Source organism: Raphanus sativus, chromosome 6, assembly GCF_000801105.2.
Source record: "Raphanus sativus cultivar WK10039 chromosome 6, ASM80110v3, whole genome shotgun sequence".
In the NCBI taxonomy this organism is placed as follows: domain Eukaryota; kingdom Viridiplantae; phylum Streptophyta; class Magnoliopsida; order Brassicales; family Brassicaceae; genus Raphanus; species Raphanus sativus.
In genome coordinates this window covers 18,013,589-18,041,513 of record NC_079516.1, presented here as the reverse complement: position 1 = coordinate 18,041,513, position 27,925 = coordinate 18,013,589, and the positions used below count along the sequence as shown (strand labels likewise).

The following is a 27,925-nucleotide window of genomic DNA, read 5'->3' as shown; positions in this document are numbered from 1 at the left end:
AAGCAGGGTCGTGGTCAATGGCGAATTTAGATATACCATGGATTTTACCAGTTTTTAGCCATGGTGTATAAATGTTTTAGAGTATATTTACTACTATTTAGAGTCTTTTTATAATATTTACAGGTGCATGTATGTTTTGAGAAATATGGTGATTTTAGAACATTTTGGAGATAAGGAGAAACTCATCGTTGTTCATCAAACCATCCAAAGTCGAAATTTAGAGACAAACGTCGATCGACAAGCACGTCTTGTCGTCGATCAATAGCAAAGTGCGCAAGGCCCGACTTGGTTCCCAGCCGACCTATAGTCTAAGTCCCACATAATTACAGAATTACCCCTGGCCGACTTTAACCTAATATTTATGTGCTCTGCCATTGTATTGGGCAACACACGTTTTCTAAAGCTTTTCATAGTTTCATATTTTCACAACAAACAATTTAGGGTTTTTAATAGTTTGGAGAGAAGATCTAAGATTTCTTTAGAGCTTGGTATTAGAACTCCAATTTTTTCTATCTTATTCTATCTAAGCAGTTTATTCATATTAGTGATATGCTTTGCTTTGGTATGTCTGAATAATTCATCTGTTAGATTTAGGGTTTAATTAAGGTTATGAAAAATTAGCCAAAACTATAGAATTACTAAGGTGATAGATATCCTTCAAGGAATTGCTTGTAATGCTTGTGTTTTAGAGTACCTAACTAGAACTCTGATTTTAGGATTGTGGACAATTACGATGGTAGGTTCTGCACTAGAATAGATTTACTTGAGTTAGGATTGCTAGAAAAGAGTGACAGCTGTAGTTAAGACTAGTGAATCTATCGATCAACTCACTAAATCTTGCCTAAGGAGACATCGAGCGACACTCTTACCGTAGCATCGATCGACGTTCGATCCATAGCAACAAGAGACAGCTGAGATATTGGACTTAGTCATTAAGCTTAATTAATTCACATATGGAAGTTGGAATACATTCTCATTAGAATTCGAGTTATAGGATTGACAACCTAAGTATTCTATATCACTATAATTTGGGTTACCTAAAACCCTAGATTTAACGCTTTCTTAATATTCTTTACAACCTCAATCAATCGACCAACTGAACAACTACCTTGTTCGCTCTGCTTTTTTTGCTGTTTTAACATATTCACCTAGCTTAATCACCACTGATTAGGATCTATTGTGTCTCTCTTTTCCTTGTGGATTCAATCCATAAGTACTACAATTGAACCTCTTATTTGAGAGAGTAAAAAACACTCTTTAGAGTAATTTGAGTGATATCAAATCTATATAAGTGTTGGGTGGGGCAGCTGCCCCCCATGATTTTTGTGAAAATTAGTGTAATTGTTCAAAGAATTTTTATGTTGCCCCTAATGATATTTATCTTATTCTTTGCAGCCCCAAAAGAAACTGGATTCTAAAACGCCTCTGGTCGTAGTGGTTGTGGTGGCCATTAATGATGGATCTCCCATCTAAGGATCATTTTTCTTCTCCTTTTTCTACTCATTTTTCTATGGATCTCCCATCTAAGGATCACTTTTTCTATGTTCTTAGAAGCTTCAGTAGATTAAGATAAACTTAATCCTTTCTACCTATCTTTTCCTTCTGTAATCTTTTGTGTGGACCAATTATTAATTTAAGAAAACTCGTTGACAAAAAAAAAGAAAAAAGAGATGGCATCAAGAGAAATATCAGTTATGCTCCTCTCCCTTGTCCAGACTAATCTCGAAACTCGCGTTGATATATTGACTAAACCGTTTCCTTGATATTATCATGCAGGCATTTCCGTGTGGCTTGAAGAAAATGTTCCAAACATAGAGCGTTATAAGGACCATTTACAAACTTGTGGATCGACCGATGAATGCGAAGGCATGTGGTGTCAACAAGGAAGATAAAGAGAGTGCTTGACATGGATTTGTGATTTAGATGAAAATTGTAAAAGAAGCTTGTTCGTTGCGATAGCTCTCCAAGACCTTATTGTATGGAAGGAATGTGTACTTGTTAATGGCTTTAATGCTTGAACTTCAGTTCTATGACCAATTTTCATTTCTTGTTTTCTCGAGAGTTTTTCTCTTTTGTACGAGTAAATTTTCTTTATCTTCCATGTAAAATCCTCTCTTTTCAGTATAACGATGAAAACATCCAGTTTAAAGAAAGTAACATCGGTGGAACATTATTTAGCATTAATTACAGTTTGGCAACATCTTACCTTTTTTACTAATTAATATAACACTTGTAACATCATTGAAAATTTTCCATCAATTTGTTTATCTAAAAGAAATGGCATCAAGAGTAATATCAATTATCATCCTCTCGCTTGTCCTCTCTTGTAAGTCTCTCGATCTTTCATACATGTTTTGGTATCTAAAATCAGAGAAATCTCGAAACATATATTATTGATATGTTGATTATATAGTTTTTTCAATCAACAGCCATGCATCTTCACATGGCTTTAAACCAATGTTCCAATCATAGAGGGGTTAAGGACCAGATACGAGTATGTGGATCGACCGATGAATGCGAAGACATATGGTGTATACATGGAAGATTAGGAGAGTGCATGATGTGAATCCTAGAGAGATAACCTTAAGCAAGATGAAAGCTTTAAGATTTATTCAGCTTAGTTTCAACATTACAACAACACTCTGTATTTATAATGGGAGCACATGCGCAACCCTAATGTCAGAGTGTCAGCATATGATTGGAGACTGAGTAAGACAAGAAAATCTATTGAACGTTAGGTAAGCATGAGCTGGCTTCGTCGTACGCTCTGCATCCGCTTTACATGATCTCTGAAGTTTGAAAGCTGTTGCAGCAGTTGCAGAGGACGCGGGCTTGATGATGGGCTTCGAGACTTGAGAAGAGATGGTCTTCATGATGGGCTTCGCAGCTTCTGGGCCGCTACTCTCTATACTCCCCCTCAAACTTGGGGCAGAAGGAACTGAAACACCAAGTTTGTCTCGGAGTTTGAAGAAGGGAGCTTGCGACAGAGACTTGGTAAAAATGTCAGCAAGTTGGAGAGTAGCAGGAATATGCCTCACTTCCAAAGCCTTCAAAGCTACGCGTTCTCGTACATAGTGGTAATCAACATCGAAGTGCTTTGTGCGCTTGTGAAACCTTGGGTTTGCGGTCAAGCAGACGGCTGAGAGGTTATCACACAGCAACAAAGGTGTTCGTTGTTGTTGTAACCCCATCACACGCAACAAGTTCTGAAGCCAAACAATCTCAGAAGCTGCACTTGACATGGTTCTGTACTCTGCCTCCGTTGAGGATTTAGAGACAGTATCATGTCTCTTTGCAGACCAGGAAACGATGTTGGAGCCTAGAAGAGTACAGAATCCTCCTGTAGAGCGACGAGTATCTCTGCAACCCGCCCAGTCACTGTCGCTGTAACAGAGAAGGGTCGAGTCAGAGCTGGCTCCAATGCTAATACCCATGTTGTATGTGCCTTTGACATAGCGAAGGATCCGCTTGAGGAGAGAAAAATCAGCTTGAGTAGGCATGTGCATTCGTTGACAGATGTAATTGATGGAAAACTGCAGATCAGGCCTGGTTATTGTCAAATACTGCAGCTTTCCTGCCAGACTTCGAAAGTAGGATGGGTCTGGAAAGAGCTCATCCTGACCAGTGACAGCAGCTAGCTTCAGAGGTAAGGGTGTTGCTACCGGAGCACAATCCGCCATCCCTGCTGTGATTAGCAAGTCTTGCGCATACTTTTCTTGATTCATAAACAAACCGTTTTGATGGCGGTGGAGTTGAATGCCAAGAAAGTAATGAGCTTCCCCCATGTCCTTCATACGGAACTTAGTACTCAGACAATCGAGAAGCTGTTGCGTCAAGACTGCATTGTTTCCAGTGACAAGCATGTCATCTACGTAAAGTAGCAAGTAGATGACATCAGACCCTTTGTGAAAAACGAACAGAGAGGGGTCAGGGAAGCTGCAGACGAATCCAAATTCAAGGAGAAACAGACTAAATTTATCAAACCATGCCCTTGGTGCCTGCTTAAGTCCATAGATAGCCTTTTTAAGCTTGCAAACATAATCTGGCTTGCTCGAATCTTCAAAACCAGGAGGCTGCTTCATGTATACTGTCTCTTTAAGATCTCCATGTAGAAACGCGTTTTGAACATCCAACTGCCTTATCTGCCACTTCTTGGTCACCGCAACGTGCAAAACCGTTCTGATTGTAGCAGTGCGAACAACAGGACTGAATGTTTCTAAATAATCATGACCTTCTTCCTGCTCATTCCCTCTGGCAACAAGTCTTGACTTGTACTTGTTGACAGTACCATCTGCATTGTATTTTATTTTGTGAACCCAACCGCAGCTCAGAGGATTCTGATCATCACTTGGTGGAACTAAGTCCCAAGTTTCAGTCTCGTGCATTGTTCCAACCTCTGTACCCATTGCTCCATTCCACCGTGGATCTCTTAAAGCCGCTTTAAGAGATTTGGGCTCCATATGATCAGACTTCACAGTGAAGAGAGCATAACGAGGATTAGGTTTGACTATGCCGGCACGAGCTCTTGTAGTCATCGCATGAGCTGGAGGTTGATGCAAAGGGAGTACTTCAACAGGAGCTTCATCTTCAGATGGCCCAGAGGAGGTGCCAGTGTCTGTATCTGAAGAGGAATGGTCAGACAGATCATTGTTCTCTTGAGCAGGAGAGGCCACAGGCTGTTGAATCACGACTGGAATTGCACCGATGTTAATAACAGAGGAGCGTTGCGGTGGTGGAACCTCCTCGGTAAATTCAACAGGAGACGCAGACATTGGTGTGTGAAGATTGGAGGAACGCCAAGCATTCAAGAGTGCAGAGTCAGAGGGTTTGTGATAGTGACTGTATACATCTGCAAACGGGAAGACAGACTCATCAAACAGCACATGTCGACTGATATAAACTCGGCCAGTTGGAGGGTAAAGACAGCGATATCCTTTGTACTTCTCATTGTATCCAAGAAAGACACACGCAAGAGACTTGGGATCCATCTTGTTTTGCATATAGGGTCGCAGATAGGGGAAACACTTGCAGCCAAACGTCCGTAGTGAAGTATATACTGGTGGCGTGCCATGTAAGGCTTCATACGGACTCTTGTTACCAGGCAAAACAGATGATGGCAACAAGTTACCTATGAAGACTGCAGTGAAGAAAGCTTCGACCCATAGCTGTTGAGGAGTTTTACTGTGATACAGCATTGTCAAGCCAAGTTCGGTGATGTGGCGATGTTTACGCTCTGCCAAGCCGTTCTGCTGCGGCGTATGTGGGCAGGAGATGAGCTGTTGGATTCCATGACTAGCCAAATGTTCCAAGAAGACATTGCTTATGAACTCACCGCCTCCATCACACTGAAACTTCATGATTTTCGACTGAAACTGAGTCTCAACCAGTGTTTGAAACCGCTTGAAGATGGGAAAGAAATCGGCTTTGGACTTAAGAGGATAAAACCAGGTAAATCTGGTGTGATTGTCAATAAAAATAACATAATATTGAAATCCTTGTGCAGAAACAACTGGACTTGGTCCCCACAAATCACAATGTATCCTCTCAAGAGGTTTAGAAGCCACAAAATCAGAAGAAAGAAAAGGAAGTTTGCAACTCTTTCCCAAATGACACGCATCGCACAAGAACTGAAGACCAGAGTTGTGCAATGTGATAGCCTTATTTCTTGATAACTGTTGAAGGATGTCGTTGTTTGAATGCCCAAGCCTGTGATGCCACACCGCTGCACTGGCCACTTGTTGTCTTGAAGAGTAGTAGGCTTGAAATCTGGCATCCTTCAACTTGTAGAGATTTCTATCTCGTTTTCCTTGAGTTATCACCTGCTTTGTCCCCTTGTCCTTAACAATCACAGATTCATTGTCAAAGGTAATCTCACAAGGATAATCATCAGTTAACTTTGAAACAGATAATAGAGACTTAGTGATTGCAGGACAGACAAGAACTTCCTCTAAAGGCAGTGTACCTTGAGGAGTTTGCAGAGCGATAGACCCAACGTGTGTGATAGGTAGATAGTCTCCATTACCAACGATCACTTGGTCATTTCCAAAGTATGGTTCTGACGACTGAAGATTTGCAGCAGTGTTGGTGATGTGAGCTGAAGCCGCTGAGTCAGGGTACCATTCCTGACCCGTGTACTGATCAGTGAGCTTCATCGTTGTCAAAGCTTGGTGAATATTGTCTGGAACTTGAAAGTTCTGATTGAACCGGTTATGACAACGATCTGCAGTGTGACCAAACTTGCTACAAATCTGACAGGTAGGCCTGGAGTTGTTACCGGAACCAGTGAACTGTTGCTGAAAGCCACGGCCACGAGTTGAGTACGAACCGGAACCTCTGCCTCTGTAACCTCCTCTACCAGAGTATGAGCCTCTTCCTCGGTTAGAATAACCACGACCAGCATGAAAGGCGAGATGAGGAGTAACTTCAGCAGCAGCAGCTTGTTTCTTACTCTGAAGCTTATCATCAAAAGTAATGAGCTTGAAAACGGCATCTTCAAAGCTCATGTCAGGAAGAGAATCCATGGAGTGCTCAATCACAGTACAAATAGACTCATACTCTTTTCCTAATCCACTTAATGCTCCGTAAATCATTTCTTGCTCAGTAACCGGAAAGCCTATTGAATCTAGCTGATCGCAAACAGTTTTGACTTCTCCTAGGTACTCTGTCATCGTCTTTTGATTTTTAGACATACCTTGCAGCTTGCGTTGGAGGTCAAGTTTGCGAGTCGCAGAGATCCGGTTGTATTTCTTCCCGAGACTGAACCAGACGTCTTGTGCAGAGTGGAGTCCATAAACGGAGCGAAGAGCTTCCTCTGTTAGTGACCCAAACAGCCATGCCATCACGAGCTGGTCGCGACGAACCCACTTGATGAACTCAGGGTTAGCCTCTTCAGTGGTGACTTCGCCGTTGGTGACAGTAACAGTAGGAGATGGACGAGGTGAGCTTCCATTGATGAAGCCCAAAAGCGACTGACTTGAAAGAAAGGACTCAAACTGAGTTTTCCAGAGAAGATAGTTGGAGGATGAAAGTTTGAGAGTGACGCATTGAGAAATGGTCAGAGAAGGAGCTGACAGAGGATCCGAGGTATCGGCCATAGCTCTGATACCATGTGAATCCTAGAGAGATAACCTTAAGCAAGATGAAAGCTTTAAGATTTATTCAGCTTAGTTTCAACATTACAATAACACTCTGTATTTATAATGGGAGCACATGCGCAACCCTAATGTCAGAGTGTCAGCATATGATTGGAGACTGAGTAAGACAAGAAAATCTATTGAACGTTAGGTAAGCATGAGCTGGCTTCGTCGTACGCTCTGCATCCGCTTTACATGATCTCTGAAGTTTGAAAGTTGTTGCAGCAGTTGCAGAGGACGCGGGCTTGATGATGGGCTTCGAGACTTGAGAAGAGATGGTCTTCATGATGGGCTTCGCAGCTTCTGGGCCGCTACTCTCTATACATGACATGGACTTGTGATTTAGATGAAGACTGCAAGAAGCTTGTTAATGCGACAGAACTCCAGGACCTTATTGTATGGAGATAATGTGTACTCTTTGATGGCTTTAATGCTTGATCTTCCCTGAATCCAGTTTGGATTTCTTTGTCTCTTCAATTTTTCTTCTTGGTAATTAAGAAAAAAAAACAATATTTATCTTATATTTAAGTATAAAGTTTTCATTGCATTATTAAGAATATTGGATCATGGAAGTTCATTAGACATCTATTTAAGTTTTTCTTCTTTTGTATTATTGAAGTTGCTCATTCATTAGTCCAACTTTTTCATTTTTCTCGGGTTTGTGCTTATATTACATATTTTAAAAATAATGACTATTTAATTATTTTTGTTTCAAAAGTTTTATTTATTAAGATTTGAGATTGAAATTTGATGAATCTCAAATTAAACTTTAAAAATTAATTAGAAGCACAAAATAAAGGTAAATACTATATGGCTCTGAATGGTGACTGCGGATTGAGCGGTGCAGAATAAGCGGTTCAACTAACAGTGCGATTCTAACAGTAATAGAAATATATAGATATATAGTATATGTAAAGATTCTTGTTGCCGTTAGCTATGGTGCGATAGAGTGGAGTGCGGGACGTACGGGTTAAACAACGACTAATCCCCCCCCCCACCCCCCCCCCCCCCCAAACAGTGCTTGGCCAATAATTCAATTCAGCAAAATTCAGTTTCTGAGGAAAACTTATAATAAATTGAATATATCTACTGCTGCGCTGTGTACAACTTGTTTGATGTGTAAAATATAGTAACTAATCTGAGAAAATTTTATGGTCCTGTAACGTTGCCAAGTATTTAGTTTTGTATGGACCAGGCCTGTCAAACATAAAGGCAGCCCAACTTTGGAAAATCGTTCGGATGGATGGGTTCATAAAATTTCGGCTTACCACAACATCTCTTTTTGCACGTCCATGACCTCGATTGGTAGAAGAAGCAATGCAATATACCGTAGAAGCAGTATGCTAAAAAAAACTGTATTTTTTCATTAAAACTTTTAATAAGATGATTGATAGATCACTAGCAGTAAACAATTAAATTGTTATAAAAGTTAGTATATAATATATTTATTTTAAAATAATATATATATTAAATTATGATATATATTAATAATATATTTGTTATTAAAATAATGAATCTTATTTAATTATATAAATTAAATTAAAATTTTAAATGTGAAATATTATCATTAAAAATATATAAAATTTATTTAGAAAACAAATTTAATTTTGGATATAAAATAATTTTGAATATCATACGATAAAAAAATTAATTATATATAAGTTATCTATAAATTATCATTATTTATTAATTGGTAGAGAAATAAATGATCCATATATAATATTATCATAAAAGTTAATATATGACATATGATTTATTTATTTCTAAATAATATAAATATTTTTATTGTATAATATATAATATAAAATATATTATGTTATCTTTTTATAGAAATCAATGAATGATATGTGTAATTATATTATATTTTAAATGTCAAATATTTTTATTTTAAAAATTTAAAAATATTTAATTTCAATTTCTATTTTTTAAATATATTTTTATTATAAACATGATTTTATTTATTAAATAAAATAAATAAATTATATATAATTATTTTTATATTTTTATATTTTCTAAATGCAAATGTTCTACCAAAACCTTTTATATGAGAACATTGATCAAAGAACATTTAGAGAGCATTAGCATTTAGAGAACATTAGCATTTTGTAAATGATATCCTAAATGCTTTGGTAATAAATGTTGATTGGATAATAACGAGCATAATGATTATGCTAATGCTCCACCAATCAAATCTACGTGTCTCTATTATACAAATTATTTACTCAAGTTTTCTTTGACAAAAGTTAATGTACTCATGTTTCATATTGATTTTACCTATCATAATGTAGTTACTGTTTTACATATCAGAACATTTTAAACTACTCAACCATCGAAAACCAGACAAAAATATATTGTGTTCATCGCATTTCTTTTCTCAAAGGAATATGTGATCAACCGAAAACTGTGTATCCCAAATCACTTCTTTTTTTAAGTTTATTATATCCTTAAAAAAAATTTAGTATACTAATATCAATGAACAATGCTACTTATTTGTAAACTTTACTTATATTTTTAGGGAATGTATTCAGTTTATAATTTGAAGTGATTTTAACTTTTAATGAATTTAGATGATATTAGAGTAATTGAATAATTTAATATGTTTTTTCAAACATTATAAAATATCATCTAAAACTATGTGATTTAGATTTCTATTTTTTAACTAAAAATTTCCATTCAAACTCTCTAAAACCACTACAAAATTTTCAAAACTCACAACTTAGAATATTTTCAATAACATTGAACTTATGATTACTTTATGAAGTGTTAAATTTAATAAAACTCAGATTTTAAATCTATTATACTAACTTAAAGTTTAATATGAAACTAATATATACTTACCATGTATATTACAAAAAAATGCAATTAGATTTTATTTATTTAGTAGATATGTTACTAAGGTTAATATTTGTTGTGAAATTAATTTCTACATATAACAGAAAATTGATAACAAAATTCATAGGGAAGTTACATGGTTTTATTGCCAGTTATTCTTACCTTAAACGGAGATTGATTACTTTATAATTTTTTATGATAATTTAATGTGGTATCAAGGATGAATATGTATATATACTAAGGGGGGTGTATTGAATCTGAAATTTGAAGTGATTTGATTTTTAATGAGTTTTGAGATGATTGCAGGATAATTAAAGAATTTGGTGTGACTTTTGTTAAAACACTCTAAAATCTCATCTATTCAATTTAGCATTTGATGTGATTTGATTTTTAATGGAGTTTTAGATGATTTTAATAAGTTGCAGAAATTTAGGTGATTTTTGTTAAACTACTCTAGAATATCACCTAAAACAATGGGATTTGAGTTTTATTTTTTTTAACTAAGAAACTCCACCCAAACACCCTAAAATCACCACAAAACTTTAAAATCCCACAACTTAAAATATTTTCAATAACAGTGGATTTCAGAGTACTTTACGAAATGTCAAGTTCAATAACAGTGGATTTTAAATGAGTTTTTAAAATTCATGTTTGAATAACAGTGGATTTGTCATTTTAATACAAATCACCTGAAATTCTCAGTTGAATACACCCCCCTTAAAGTACTCTAAAATCTCCAACTTAAATTTTGTTCAATAACAGTGGATTGCAGAGTGTTTTATAAAATATCAAGTTCAATAACACTGGATTTTAAAGTATTTTTTAAAATCCACATTTGAATAACAGTGGATTTGTCATTTTAATATAAATCACTTAAAACTCTTAGTTGAATACACCCCCCTAAGATGTGGTAATAAAGATCAAGCAGAAAAAGCAAAAGAATCATCCAAATTTTGATTACATTCTAAAATATACAATTTTTTAGTTAATGTGGATACATCACTGAATAAAAAGATTGCAATTAGATTCCCAAAGTCAAAGAAATGACAAATAAATAGCAAATGTCTGTAGGCCATATATCTTACCAGTATATCTTTGATAATACTCTTCAACAGTTAACATAATTAAGAAATGGCATCAAATATCACATTCGTCGTTCTTCTTGCTTTCGTTCTCGCTTGTAAGCCTTTTTAAATCTATCTAGCACTTTTTGTTCTTAAGCTTACTTATAAGATGAGATGTTATGATCAACATATTTTTATTGGACCAATGTGCTTTGTTAGGTGCAATGCCAATGAGTATTCCGAAAGCAGGAGCTCAGCTTTTTCTTCCATGCAAAACAACAAAAGATTGTGAATACTATTACTGCTCGAGCGGGAGACCTCTATGCGTAAGCACGCAATGCCAATGTACAATTTCATCAACTCATGAAGCAAGACTTGACGACATAAAAACGAAGAAGAATAATGCCAAGGCATGCAAGTTGACCACAGATTGTGATCCTCGTATGAAATTTACTTGTGCCTCGAGATCTTATATGTGTTTTGATGGTCTTTGTACTTGCACAAATTAATGCCAATTATTATAACCATTGCATACTTTCTGGGAGTGTGGGAGGGGTGGGGGGTGCCAGCTTTTTGAAAATTCTAATTTGTTGATCCACACAAAACACGGCTCTTTCATTATACTACAGTTTCATATCCTTACTCATGTCGCTAGTCTATCACAGATAGCAAGCCATGTCATGAATAATATATTTAAGCAAGATTCTTTGATTTTGATAATGTCTTCTGAAAGTTTACTCATCACGAGATCTAATCGCGGTTGTATTTATGAAGATCCAATAATTTACCAATCCTTTGCGGCTTTGGAAATTTTTTGTTGTTAAGCTCTCTCTAATGAACTGTTTAAAAGCACTTATAGTCTTTGTAAGATTAATGGGTTATTTCTAGTTTGCTGTCGATATACTAATAAATTTTTGGTCTGGTTTTAAACACTGAAAGAACAGGTTCAGATCATTTCAAAAAGTTTTAACCAACCATTGAAACGGTATCATTTCGAGTCAGACTGTAAACACAAAAATTTAAACGCAATTAAATAAGATGAATTTGATTTGAATTTGCTGAAATAATTTGATTTGAATAGTATGGTAGATAATTGATGTATTATGTAAGATTGGGGGGAGGGGGAGGGTTGATTTATGAAGATTATAAAAGTTTGGGTGGATACACTATGGGTATGTATATTTGAGGGACAAGACTTGGGTTCACCCCTATGATGAACCTTTAAATTCACCACTTCTCTAATAATTAATTAAAGTGCCAACTAGATTAATGATAAAATAATTAAAAAATAAATAATATCATATTTAATAATGTTAATATCATTATTTAATCCCTAAACTCAAACTCTATACCCTAAATCCAATATCTAAACCCTAAATTTTAAATTATAAACCCAAAATCTATACCCTAAACCCAAATCTTAAACTCTAAACCCAAACCATAAATCATAAACCAAAAAATCTAAACTCTAAATCCGATACTATACCCTAAACTCAAATCTTAGATTCTAAATCCAAACCATAAACCCTAAACCCAAACCGTATACCCTAAACCGAAATCCTAAATCGTGATCCAAACCATGAACTCTAAATCCAAATTTTGATTCTTAACCTTAAATTTCAAAAAAACAATATCAGTATTAATCCAAATATTTAGGGTATAGGGTTGGGTTTTGTATTTAAGTTTTGGGTTTAGAATCTAGGATTTGAGTTTAGGGTATATGTTTGGGTTTAGAGTTCAGGTTTTTGGGTTTATGATTTATTGTTTGGATTTAGGGTTTAAGATTTGGGTTTAGGGTATAGATTTTAGGTTTATAATTTAGATTTTAGGGTTTAGAATTTGGATTTAGGTGTATAGAGTTTGAGTTTATAGATTAGAAAATGACATTAACATTATTAAAATTGACACTATTTATTTTTTTAATTATTTTAGTTTTTCAAAAGTTATTTAATATTTTTTAATAATTAATCTAGTTGGCATTTTGATTGGTTATTAGGAAGGTGGTGAATTTAAAGGTTCACCATAGGGGGTGAACCCAAGTCTTGTCCATATTTGAGGGGGCTGATGAAGTCATCCCTATATATAACTGTGCATAAAAATATAGGTACACAAATCTTATCAGTTTTTGTTTCCCCTGGCTTCGACTAACAATGAAACTCTAGACAACGACGACGTGGTTAAATCTAATAACAGAAAAATAAAGCTAGTGTTATCAACAACTTTTACGTATCTTTAGATTCTATAAAACAGTGTAATAAAGTTGGTAAGAAAATCAGCCAAAACACAAAAGCTTAATCCGTGTTTATAATTTTATAAAATTGGATCTATGAATAAAGTCTATGGGCTGAAGCTTATTTGGAGAATGCTCACTGGAGATTCAATATGGGAGAATGGATTCAGAAAAATCTTTTAAAGAAGAAAAATTTATGGGTAGTTGACATGAAAACACAAGCTGAATCTTGGATGTGAAGGAAGTTGTCGAAATTGAGAGGAGTTGCAAAATTTTTTTACAGAAAACAAGTTAGAAATGGTCGCAATACCTCATTTTGGTATGACAGAATGTCTGAGCGAGGAGTTCTCTCTGATCTTCTGGGGGAGAGAAGTGTTATTGATATGGGTATAAGGAAAGATGCTACTGTGGAGGAAGCGATCTTGTGTTCACATCGAAGAAGAAGACACTGTACGTGTACGGTGTTGCTGAAGGATATTGAAGTAGATTTGAGTAGAATGAGAGACTGTCTGAGTCAAGCGGAGGAAGGTATTAGTTTGTGGAGAAAAGACTCAAGATTTAAGAATCAATTCTCTGCTCAAAAGACTTGGCAGTTAATACGAGAGACTAAAGCAAAGTGTAGTTGGTCTCGAGGTATATGGTTTTCTCAAGCAACGCCCAAGTTTTCTTTCATGATGTGGTTGGCTACTTTGGACAGACGTTCCACTATGGACAGGATCTTGTGCTGGAATCCGAGCATTGATGCAACATGTGTCCTTTGTAAGAACGCTCCAGAGTTTAGAGATCATCTTTTCTTTGAGTGTTCTTACTCTTTCCAGGTCTGGGAACATCTTATTAAAGGGATGTTGAGAAACTCATATACCAATATCTGGTCCGGGATTATGCTTCTGATCTCAGACAGGAAGAAGGAGAAGAAGAAGTTATTTTGCATCAGATATGCACTTCAATCAGCGATGTATGTTCTGTGGAGAGAAAGGAACAAGGTAAAGCATAGAGAAAAGCTAATGCCTAAGGTAGTATTGAAGAAGATGCTTGATAAAGATATACGCAACAAACTTAGCCTCTTAAGATCGAAAAGAGTTAAAGGAATGGAAGGTGCTTTGCAGTTTTGGTTTGTAACGAGAGCGTGAATGTTTTTGGAGATTTGGGTATCTTGGAGTAGTAGATAGTTTTTTTATGGACAAGACTTAGGTTCACCCCCTATGGTGAACTTTTAAATTCACCACACTATTTATGACCAATGAAAATGACATGTAGATAATTAAATAAAACATTATAAATTTATTTTAAAATAGTTAAAAAAGAATAATGCCAATTCTAAACCACAAATCTTAATTTTTAAACCCTAAATATTAATTTCTAAATCCAAACTCTATACCCTAAACCAAAATCATATACCCTAAACCCAAATCTTAGACCCTAAACCCAAACCATAAACCTTAAATCTAAATCTAATATCCTAAATCCAAATTCTAGACCCTAAACCCAAATCCTACACCCTAAACCCAAACCGTATATCCTAAATCCAAATCCTAGATCTTAAATCCAAACCGTAAACCCTAAATTTAAATTTAAATTTTAGGGTTTAGGGTTTGGATTTAAGGTCTAGGATTTGGGTTTAGGATATACGGTTTGGGTTTAGGGTTTACGATTTGGGTTTAGGGTATAGAATTTGGGTTTAGGGTATACGGTTTGAGTTTAGGGTCTACGATTTGGGTTTAGGGTTTAGGTTTAGATTTAAGATTTATGGTTTGGGTTTAGGGTTTAGAATTTGTGTTTGGGTTTAGGGTATAGAATTTGGGTTTGGGGTCAGGTTCTAGGATTTGGGTTTATAGTATAGAATTTTGATTTAGGGTATAAGGTTTGGATTTAGAAATTAATGTTTAGGGTTTAAAAATTAAGATTTGTGGTTTAGAATTGTCATTATTCCTTTTTAACTATTTTAAAATAAATTTAATATATTTTATTTGATTATCTACATGTCATTTTCATTGGTCATAAATGGTGTGGTGAATATAAAGATTCACCATAGGGGATGAACCTAAGGCCTTGATTGGTACAACAGATGAAGAAGAAATAGCAGAATGCTGTAGAAGCAGTATGCTGCAGAAGCTGTATGCTCTCATTAAAATTTTTAATAAAGTGATTGGTAGAGCAATAGCATTATACAATTTTAAAATTATCATAAAAGTTATTATATAATATATTTATTTGAAACTAATATATATTAAATTATAATATATATTAATAATATATTTGTTATTAAAAATAATCTTATTTAATTTATAAATTAAATTATTTTTTAAATGTGAAATAATATTATTAAAAAAAAAATATATTTAAAAATAAAATTTATTTAGGATATAAAAATAATTTAATATAATTAAATAAAATAAATAAATAAATTAAAAATTAATTTATATAAAATCATCATTATTTATTTATTGGTTGAGGAATAAATGATCCATATATAATATTATCATAAAAATAATCTATGACATATAATTTATTTATTTTAAAATAATATAAATGTTTTTATTTTATAATATATAAATATATATTATGTTATGTTTTTTATTAAAAATAATGAATGATATGTGTAATTATATAAATTTTATTATATTTTAAATGTGAAATATTGTTATTTAAAAAATAATAATAATTAATCACAACTTTTAGTTTTTTTTGAAAATATATTTTTTTTTATTATAAACATAACTTTTATATTATTAAACATATATAAATTAATTATATAAAATTATTTTTGAATTTATATATACTCTAAATGCAAATGCTCTTCCAAAAGCTTCATATGAGAGCATTGAGCAAAGAGCATTTGCAGAGCATTAGCATCATATAAATGCTTTTCTAAAGGCTTTTATTATCAATGTTGATTGGATAATAAAGAGCATAATGCTAATGCTAATGCTCTACCAATCAAGCCCTAAGTCTTGTACTTTTTTTATCTTAAGTTTTGGTTACACTTGGATGTAAAAAAGTTTTCTTTATGAATAAAATTTCAACATTCATTCCAAAAAAAAATTGGATCGTATGACCAAAATAATAATAAGTCCTCTTCTTTGCCTTTTTCACCAATTAATATTGACGAACGACGACCTTCAGAGCTTATGGTGATTTGATTGAAATTATAATTGTATGTAGCAATATGGATCAGTAACCAAAACGTATATATTGTTTAGCTTGAATTGATTGCAAAAATAAGATCATTAATTAGTCTGGGTTCTTTTAATGGCCGTGCGGACTGTCTCTCTAAGGAAGGGCGATGCCAAACTTTATTAGAAATTTTAACCAGCATAATAGAAAAGAAAACATTTTTCTGTTAACATATGTTTTAGATCCATATAAGTTCCATTTCCACTATACTTTTAATATTTAAATAAATTGTACTCACATGTATGCACATAAACTACACTCACATGTGTGCCTAATTGAACATTTTGTTAATAGGCAAGACCGAAAACATTTTTTGCGGCAATCAGAATCTGTCCGGCATCTTACAAACTGGTTAATATCAGCTTTGAAAGCAGAGCTAATTTCTGGATCACTCTCCTGTTTTGTCTCTTGCATCTTCATCTCTCTTGCATCGGATATAGAGATATCTATAGAAAAATAGCATAAGATACAAATGTAAAACAATAACATCAAAGTATTTTATTTAGTTAGGCTCATGCGCAGTTAAATCAGAAATTGTTGCAACATCTAACTGAAATTACATAAAGTACTTACAAACTGCAATAAAAAGGGTGATGACCAGAAAAATAACACTGGCAGAAGTTTTAGCCATTGTTTTCAAGGTTTAGAGAAAGATAGAATGCAAAATAAAAATAATTTTTCAGACCAAGTCTAGTTTATTTTATAGGGGTTTTTTTCTCTGTAGTATTTATATAGGTTTAATGAATTAATCTTGGTAAATGATAGCTGATATGATACCAATAATATTAAAACATATGCAACATCTGTTTAGCAAAAGAAAATTATTCCAAAATAATAATTTATATTAATATAGATAAAGCATCATTAAATCAATGGTAGAAGGATATAAGTTTCTCAGAAAACTATTATGTTTATTTTTTATTTTTTATTATTAAATATGTATTGAATGATAAAATTATATTAAATCATTTATTGAATGATAAGTGTAGTGGGATTTGTCAGATCTTTTTTAATATTATTTTTTATAAAGAGATTTTCAACTTTTTTTTTGTTTTTTTTAATGTTTAGTTGTTTTTATTTATTTTATAGATAATAAACTATGTGAGAAACCTATTGATGTGGATAAAAGCCAAATATATTTTGAATCAAAATAGGCTATAATTTAACTTATGCTGATTTGTTTGCATGATGCTTATAACATAACGTATCGAACATGGTTATATTCTCTTCACAACGCATAGTTAAATCTATAATCCAAAAAAAAAAAATGTGACGTAGATGGTTTCTTCCCTCCCCACCCCACCAACCCCCAACCGCCTAAGGACCACATTGTTACAAAGGAACATCCACGTATTTTGATTGATAACAAGATATTTTTCTAGAATTAGATCACATGTTTGAACTTGAAGACATCGAAAAGCAGGTAAAAAAGTGTTTGAAAAACATAATAAATACTCCACCTTTCGTAATAAATATTCTAATATTTTTTTTGTTACAAATACTATATAATTTAAATGTAAATAAATTGCATTAATTCTATAATAGTAAACCATATTTGAAAAAAAAGTCTGCATCTAGAACATAACTGCTTCACATTCGATAACTACTAAAAATTCTATTTTAAAGGGATACGAATATGACAAAAAATATAGATTAATATATTCCATCCACTGAACTAAAATGTTATACGTATGTTGACAAAACCAAACACATATGTACATATACGTATATACATAACATTGGTGTATTTGATTTTGCTAAACTGTTAATAAAGAATTAAAAGTTCATAAATATTTATATGGATAATGTGAATAATAAAAATAAAACTTCAAATCCAAAATAAACCAAAAGTAAAACATATGTTCTATTAATTTAATTAGCAGTATGATCAACTGATAATAGTTGAATTCAATTTAAAAAATACATGGAACCTATAAATATAATTGCAACAACCTATATATAACAGTTTATATGCCGAGATATAACTACAACAACAAAGAAGTTCTATAATGATAACTTCCTATTTTTTAGGAATGTCATATTTTTTGTCTATCGAATTTTTTATCATGGAACTTAAATTCATATTTTAAAGACCTATCTATACCGAACTTCTTATCATACTAATCTCAATTTCGAATTTTGTATATTTTTTGCAACTATATTTATAGGTTCAAAGATGTGAGAGAAAAATTAAATATATCCTGAAGAAAAAAAAATATTCAGGGATATAATTGATTACAGCCTGAATTTTATAAAAATTATATTCTTAAAAAATATAAAATAAAAATATATTCGTCTTTTTAAGGGTGAATAATAAATTTGGTTCAATTGTTTGAAAAAATCGATTTGCGGATGTAGGTTATTTTTTCGGGGTGGATGCGGGTTGGTAGATTTTGGATTGCGGGTACCCGCCTACCCGAAAAATATTTAAAAAATTAAAATAAAAAGAAAAGTAAACACTTTTTAAAAAACATGGTAATTAAAAACAATTTTTAAAATTTTAAAATATATTTTTAATTATAGATATATATATTTTATATGTTTTATAATAATTAATTGAAATAATTATTTTTAAATTTTTTATAACCCGTGGATAACAGCAAAATTAAATGGGATAGGTGCCGGTACAAATTATTTGTTTGCGGATTGTGCGGATCATATTTTTTGACCAAAACAAAATTGAAATCCGCGGATTGGCGGGTTCGACCAGCAACCCAGCCATAACCGAACGTATACCGGATCAATTTTTAAATAGCTATTATTTAATAAAGTATATTTTGATTAAGATTTATACACAAATATGATTATAAAGAAAAATACAAATATAATCACAAATTAAACAAAGAATATGAGAACTAAATTAAAACAGAAAAATATACCCGCCCTTTAAAGGGCGGGTTAGAATCTAGTACTCTTTAAAGTTAAATTTAAATATTTAGAGAAGAAGTATATTACATGAAATGAGGAGTAATAATTTGATTCAATTAAAATTATTTAAAATCTTATATAGTTAAATTAATTAGTGATATGACCAAAAATAATTATAGATGGATCGTACAATTTTTTACAATAGTTTTTAAAATAAGTTTTTGTTAGTAGTATAGATTTTAATAAATAATTCTAATAAATATAGATGGGAGAATATTGTTTTCTTTCCATAAAATTGTGGCTTGATTTTAATTATCTACTATAAATATGGAATATTGTTATTTAAATGTAATTTTGAAAATTTTGGTTGATTTTTTTCCTGTTTAATAGGAATCAGAATCGATACTACCTATCATTTTTTAGTATGTCATATTTTGTGTCAAATTTAAGTCTAGGAAATGTTAGTGAATAATTAATTTTCAAAATAATATTAAAATTTATTTTAAAAAAGGTTACACCGTCATATTAAATCATTTTGGATGGTTATAATGGTTTGGTACAAACTTAGAATGGTATACGCTGTTGTGGTAGTTTTTGTAATTGGTTACATTTGAGATGTGCATGAGAGATTTTCAAACTGAAAAATATAGATATTTTCTCATAAAATTTGTATTGTGTAATTTGGTTTTGATGGCTAGCATCGGTTTGGTTGATACTTAGAAGAATATATGTTAGTTCGATAATATTTGCAATGTGTGGATTAATAGATACATCGTTGGATCATGTAAGTATGAAAAAATGGAATTCACGTATACCCATTTATAATTTGATTAGACCCAGTTATGAATTTACGACAATGGAGCATGTGCGCAGAAATCTATATGTAAAATGATATATGATGTTTAATTAAATAACAGAGACAAATTTATATATAACTAGGGTAAGCCCGCGCTACGCGCGGAAAGTTACTCTTTTATATTTTTCTTAACATTTGATTTTACTTTAAATTATTTTATTATAATTAAAGTATAAAATGTTATTTTCGTAATTTATTTTTAAATTTATCATTTCTTAAACTCATTTTTGTAAAAGACACAAAGCTAGTTTCGTTAGGTAACTAAATTTTCTAATACAATTGTTAAGATTATCAATGAAAACATATCTATATATATATCTGTTTGTTTTAGTATAAGTTATATAATTTCGTTTTTATTACTTATTTTGTTATCAGGTTATTTTACATTATGTTTGATGTTGGACTATGCAAGTATATATATATTTTAGTTTCATTTTATATTAAATTATGGTTGTGATTTATATTTTACTATTTTGTAAAAAAATCAAATTTGATTAAATAAACTGACCCTACATTTTTTGTTCACAATACTTATTTTACCCTTAAAACCATTTTGATGTATTTTTAAAAAAATGTTTAATTTATTTTCAATTATATGTGATATTAATCTCACTATTTTTATACCATCTTTCACTAATTATTTTATAAATTGTTTTTGTAAGGTATATACAATATTTTTTTTATATATACTTTTTTGTAAGATATTTTTGTTATTATACTATAAAACATTTTAAGGTAGGTAGCATGAAAACCTAATATCAATTGTTAATATTTAGATATATATATATATACATTTGAATTTTTTATATGCTATTATATTTGGACACCAAACAAAACCATGTTATCTAAATAACTAATTATAATTTTAATATAATATTTATTGATTAATTTTGGGGATAAGAATTTACATTGACTTTATTTTAAAAGTTATTTCTTATAGTAATTTTGTTATTGAATCTAATAAGTTATATTCTAAATTTGTTAGAATTTCTTTTAATTTAATAATTCCTTTTGCTCTGGTTGTATTTTTCTATTGAGAGTTCTTTGGTGATGTAACATGGACTCATCATATACATATAGTTCAAATAGACAGTATATATAAGTTTTCTGTAGTATAAATATTCCACGGATGTTTAGGACCAAATCAAAAACTTATAAAAACTTACACTATTGGTTGTATACAATTTTAGTCAATGCATAAAAGACACATTTTGGCCTAATACAATGCAAACAATCAACATGGTCATAAAAGAAACATTACTCATACAACTATATTAAACCAATTCTCTTTCACTTGCTATCGCTGGTGTAATGGTCTCGACCTCTGTAGGACGGTGCAATGACTTTTGGACAGAGATCACTCCTTCTCCATATTTGGAATGTGTCATTCTTAACATTCCATTTCAGTGATTCCACCATCTTCTCAATTTCTCCGGTCTTTTCCATGTCATCTCTTACTATAAATGGTCCTTGTGGTCTAAGAATTCGGTCCACTTCAGCCATTACAGACACCAAGCTGCACCTGAAGTTTTGTTTACACATCAGATTTTGCATTCATAAATATAAAGAAGGCAATAGAGATACATATATGTGAGAGTACTGTATATATACATACCTCTTCTTCGGTGCAGATAATAGATGAATCATCATGAAAGTCACACAGAGTTGCAGATCCTTCAATGCAGCAACATAATTGAAAAGCCAGGAAGAGAGATATATCATTTATTAACGGATACATGGAGCCAATTTTATGTTTGCTCAACATCATCGGTCTGTATAAAATAAAACCAAAACATATCAATTAACAAAACTTTCTCTGTTAAAACCAAAAAAAAAAGAAAAAAAAGGTGAAACTATGGATGTTACCTCCCAGCCGTGAACCCTGGAGAAGGTTCTTGCCTCGGTCTCATTGCCAAAAGCATAGTCCATGTACCTGGTCCAAGTAAGATATTAGAGTCTTGCTTTAGGAAACCATAAGATGGAATAAAATTAGGGTAATGCTTACGGGAGGCACTTCTCCTGAACGTCTTTGAAGAACTCACAAATGAATGGAGCAGAAAGGTTAATGGTGAACACCTGTCAGTTATGTGATCATCCATCATCAGGGATCTTTCATGCTGAACATGGTTTCGGGTGAAGGATTAATATCTTTGTTGTACCTTGTTGTTTGCAGCGGCATGCTCACGCACCAACTGAATGGATTCTGGTGACACCGCGAGGAAAAATCCAGCAATGTAGTGGAACTTGGCCTTCTCAACTGCCAAGAAAAGTAAACATGTGAAAATTATCCATCTCAGAGTGCAAAACTCAAGGTGGGGAGAAAGATGAGTTTCTAATTACCTAAAGCCCAGTTCTCAGGCTTCTTAAGGTGTTCAACCTTGTAGCAATTAGCAGCAGAAAAATGGCATTAAGATACCTGCAAAAAGAGAAACATTGCCACAATAAAAATCAATATTTTCAAAGTTAATGATGATAAAGCAGACATAGAGAGAAAATGACCTTTCTCCACCAACAACGCAGACACCGCAGGTTCCGTTACCTGTTGACTCATCTTCATAATAGTGGACCTGCATATACAACAGCAGCAAACTAAGAGTCAGTTTCCTAATGAATTGGACTTAAAAGCAGAAACCAAGAGGTTATAAACAGAGAGCAAAAGACAGACTCACATTGTCACCAGCTGTAGTGGCATCCTTCTTCATTGCCTCACCGTATTCATCCTTTCCAATGGCTAATGTAACTGGTTGCCCCTGGGATTTGAAGCATCCACTGTGATTATCAAAAAGATATATCATTCGTTTAGTAACTTTATGAGAATAAGGCCTAACCATCATTTTACCTGGGCCACTTTGATTGAGTTCTGTGTAGCACCTGAAAATGAAAACAAATATATCAAAACACACATAAAACACCAAAATGCTTAATAGCACAAAAAATTAATCAAATAATTAATTACCTCCCGCAATGTACTCGCATCGTATTTCTGGCTCATCTCATCGTACCTAAAGAAAAAATATGTAAATTATCAATAACAATGTGTCTAACGATGAGGCTAATTAAAATCCACAGCGATTATAGAACAACTTGAAGAGTAGGCAACACACACAGTCATAAAGTTTCCTTTTTTCACCATAAAGATTTCAAAACAAAAGTTATTTCAAAAACTACAAAATTCATTGGGGATTAAAGAAAAGTGATGATCTATAACTTACATGGGCAAATGTTTGTACTCGATGAGAATAGCATTGTTAAACTTGATGTCGTATCTGCGACGATTGATTACAGACGAGGAAAAAACATTAAGAAACAGAGAAACCAATCTGGAAGAAAGTAACACTCACACATATTCATACCAAAAATCACTGCCTTTCAGATCGAAGAACCATTGAAGACGACGCAGTGCGGGAGCGAATCAATGAGATTTATCACAAAGCCTTTACTCGGACCGTTTCAGATGATGCGAAGAAGCGCAAACGGCATCGAACTGCCGTGGCACGAAGGGAGAAGACGATCTTGGTTTCTTCTCCGCAGCCGTATTAAGGTTAGTGACAACATTCATTTTGTCGGGCCCGCCAGAAATCCAACTTCACAGCCAACCACTCAACACACAGACGAAGCCCACAAAGACACAAATAAATGAAACGACGCGTTTAGTCCAAACCGGACACGTGTCAAGACGACAGGCACCGAGTTTCCAGGCTGGAATCCTAGGTGGCGCAAGGAGGAGAGATTAAAGTGAACTTTATATAAATAGATAGATTAATTTGACTGAGTATAATATTAATTTATTATATACCAAAATTGTAGGAGTAATATTAGGAAAGACTATATTTACTAATATTGATATATTTTGTAGTGATTAAGGTAAATATTAAATACTAAGTGTATAGTGAATAAGTCCAACAACCTTGTTTAAGTAGATTTTTTCAGAATGTTTCTCTTTTAATAGTATAGATTTACGTGTATGCATAGTTTACATATAAAATCAAAAGATGGCATTGATCATCCTACATTTTATATTTGTTTCTTCATTTAGATGATTATATATTTATACTAATAGGTCTAAGGGTTGATAATAATTTTGTTAGAAAAGTATAATTAATATGACGGTGTTCATTAATGCTTCTACACCAGGAGGTCTGGGTTTCGAGTCCCAGTGAAAACGGAATTATGCGAATTAAGGGAGAGAAGGCTTACAAGAGGTTCTGGAGCATGGCGCAAGGAGTACCGTCAGGCATGGATACGATAGGGTGGTTCAGGTGAGGTGATGCAGTCAGTGACGGGTAAAATTGTCGGCTGTAAATCGTCTGTAACGTTCTCATAGTTTGTAATAGCATAATTATCCAGAGTTAAAAAAAAATATTTATACTAATAGGTAACGAGAATAGAAGTTTAAGCATGTTAAGAAATGGTTCAAGTTGTCTTGTTGAATTGTTATTTGGTGCATTAGTTGGTGATAGGCCACGAGTGGTCACTAGAAAATGTTCGGACCTACTCATAACAAATTTCGAGACTCAATTATTAAATTATACTTAATCTGTATTATACAGTACTTATTTTCAGCTGAAAATTAATTACAAACTACATTAATCTTATAAATAATTTTATTTATCTCAAATACTATTGGTTAGAAAAGTATAATTAATAATAATTTACATATATTTCAGTCACTTTTTTAATCTGTGTGAAAAATATCAAAATAATACTTATTCAGAAACGGAGGAGATATTTAGTTTGAAAAACTACTAAATTATATCGTGTTTGTGTCTAAATATATTCAGTTTTTTTTCCACAATAAGAGGTTTTAAGAAGGTTATATAGCCACTAAACTTCGGTTCGCAGGCTTCGTAGTAGATACATCTATTTATGATGTATATCAGTATATTTATGAACTGAAGTTACTGAACGTATGTACTTGAAAACGAAGAAAAAAAAACTATACCATTTTTCAAGCAAAAGCATTTTTAAATGTGTTTTTTTCTTAGATTCGCTTGTTAGTTTTTTTGTTAACATTGGTATAGTAGATTTTTTTATTTTAAATAACGATACCGTTTCTAAAAAACGTGGAATGTTTTACAAAGATGGAGATAAAATTTCAAAATAATAAAACGAAACAAAACAGATCGAACTTCCTTGTCTAGAAAGAAAAGCTTTGAGCGCATCTGAAGTGATATGTCCCTTAAGATTAAAACTGAAGGTCTGGATACACTTGAGTAGAATCTACCATTTCTTTCCTTCAAAATGTATAGTTGCCTAGAAGATTAGATGCATCACGGTTTTGAGGTTTCCTGCAAACTGAGGAAAGGAAAGCCCGACCTAACAAGAGCAACGGAATCACGCTCTGTAGGATTCAACAATGGAGATAAGAGAATGTGGTGGATGGAGTCTTGATCTCATCAATAATCCATTCCAAACGTTTAAAGAGTAATCACACTCAAAGAAAATGTGAGCTGATGTCTCATCACATACGCCACACAGTAAACACAAAGGAGATACATCCATGCTTCAGGAGATTAACCTATCACGAGTCACCATTTTTTCTCGCATAACAAGCCAGGTGATGAAAACATGTCTTGGACTTCTCTTTTTAAACCATACCATTTTATGCCAGTATACTGTGGGAGGGTCAGGGTCTAGAGTTCTGTAGAGCTTGAAAAGAGAGAATTCTGAAGGCTGTTCCAGCAAAGAGTTTTTCCACAAAAAGTAATCCTCATCGGTTGAGTCAACATCTGGCACCTGTGATGGGAGCGCAGAGCGGATGAATTGCAATATTGGATGTCTACTCCTTGTAGAAATGTTCCATGCTCCATTTGTCACAATGGATGAGACAGAAGCATCAATAGGTATACCCGAGACCATAGGTCCATAAGTCCTACCGTCTGAAAGATTGGTGCATTAATAGCCCATGTATCATGCCAAAAGGAAATGCTTCTACCAGAAACAACCTGACTTAGAATAAGTGGGTGTGCCCATTCCCGAAGAGCCATAATCCATCTCCATATCCAATTCCCAACGGTAGAGAAATCTGCGGTCCAGAACAAATTATCTGGAAAATAATAGCGATACACCCAAGCAACCCATAAAGAGCCAGAGCCAGCAAAGATGTTCCACAGAAGCTTAATTCCATAAACAGAATTTAGAGAAGATATTCGACGAAGACCCAATCCTCCACTTTCCTTTGGCGTGCAAACTGATTTCCATGCCACTTTTGCTCCACGAGCCGAGTCCAGTGCACCAGACCAGAGGAATGCGTTCAACATTCTTTCTAGCACATCTATACACCCCTTGGATAAGGGGAATACTGATGCCCAAAAACTGATAATGCTATAGAGTATTGACTGAATTAATTGCAGTCTCCCAGCAAAAGAAAGGTGTCTAGCTTGCCAAGAAGTAATTCTAGCCCGGATTTTATCTAGAAGAGGTTGATAATCTGTTCTCTGAGCTTTGTGAGGTAGCAACGACAGACCCAATATTTTACAGGCAGAGATCCCTGAGTAATCCCAAACTCAGTTGCCAGTTGAGTAAAGGTCGCAGAATCGTCCCCATTGACAAATACACAGGTTTTGCGGAGGTTTAGAGCCAGACCTGTCTTTTGGAAATCTCTGAGTACTTCCAGAATACCCCAGAGAGAGTTGGAGGTTCCATCGGAATAAGCAAATCGTCGGCAAAGCTTAGATGGGTTACCAAGGGGTCCAAGCAATTTGGATGAGCTCTCAATTTTCCTTCACTGACAGCAACGTCTAATTTTTTGGACTGGATATCCATCGTCATAACAAACAGAGAGGAGGAAATTGGATCTCCTTGTCTGAGACCTTTTTTTAGGGAAGAAACCTGATAACTCACCATTCAGAGCAATGATATCTCATGATTTTAATGAGTTCTAGATTCACATTTTAGCTTATTATAATCATTCTAGGTTGCATTTAGGTCTTTATATTGCATTTGCATACATAATTGCATAAACAGGGTCTGGAATGCACAATCAGAAGTTTTGGGTCGAAATCATGGACTAAGCTGCACAAAATGGAAGTTTTGGGGTCGATCCATAAATTGTCAAAAGATCAGGGACCCAATGTGCAAATAGCCTAAAAGTCACCATTGTTGAGCTTCGATGGAGCTCCTCTTTGATCCGCGACGGCCAGGCTTCAACCGATTCCGACGAGAGCGATGGTTGAGAGCACTACAGAGAGCTGAGGGACGGCCTGGATGAGAATCAGGTGGTGGAGGATGACGGCTAAGGCTTGACGTGACAACGATAAATGGATCCCAGGGATGCGACGGAGGATCTTAGCTGCGGCGGAGGAGCACAGCACGGGGACGAAGATGAAGCAGAGAGCACGACAGAGGAGCCACGGTTGTCGACGGCCACGAAGAAGAGGATGGAACCGGAGCTCAAATCCGTGTTGGTTGGGAGCGGGCAACACACAGCGAGCTGGTGATGTCGACGTGAGCTGGAGCGGCTTGATGACAGCGACACTGGACACCCGCTCGACAAATCCATGAGCGTGGGAGCGACTTAGTGCAGCGAGGTCCGTAGCTCGATGTGGAGAAGAAGAGACACGGTTATGAATAGTTAACCGGTTTAATCCGGTTTGACCCAGTTTACTTTTATCAAACCAGCTCGAGTTTGGGAACTCCTTTATATAGTTTTAGCCTCCAAAAACCTATTTTATCTCATTTTTCTCTCTAAACTTTGCTTCCATTGTAAAAGACTGAATCTTTTTATCAATCTAAGAAGTACTTCATCATATATTTGTGTTTCTCTTGC

General features: G+C 33.6%; 2 protein-coding genes and 1 pseudogene across 2 annotated transcripts; 2 read left to right on the top strand and 1 right to left on the bottom strand.

Moving 5' to 3' along the window:
- The first annotated feature begins 11,096 nt into the window (after positions 1–11,096).
- LOC108811246 (defensin-like protein 295) lies at positions 11,097–11,538 on the top strand. Its single transcript, XM_018583288.1, has 2 exons — positions 11,097–11,145; positions 11,249–11,538. The coding sequence occupies exons 1-2, from the start codon at positions 11,097–11,099 to the stop codon at positions 11,536–11,538; spliced, it is 339 nt and encodes a 112-aa protein (XP_018438790.1).
- A 2,050-nt stretch (positions 11,539–13,588) lies between these two features.
- LOC108807977 (uncharacterized) lies at positions 13,589–14,389 on the top strand. The gene has a single exon (XM_018580191.1). The coding sequence runs from the start codon at positions 13,589–13,591 to the stop codon at positions 14,387–14,389; it is 801 nt and encodes a 266-aa protein (XP_018435693.1).
- Positions 14,390–21,252: 6,863 nt separating this feature from the next.
- LOC108807976 (adenosine kinase 1-like) lies at positions 21,253–23,716 on the bottom strand (annotated as a pseudogene).
- Positions 23,717–27,925: the final 4,209 nt, after the last annotated feature.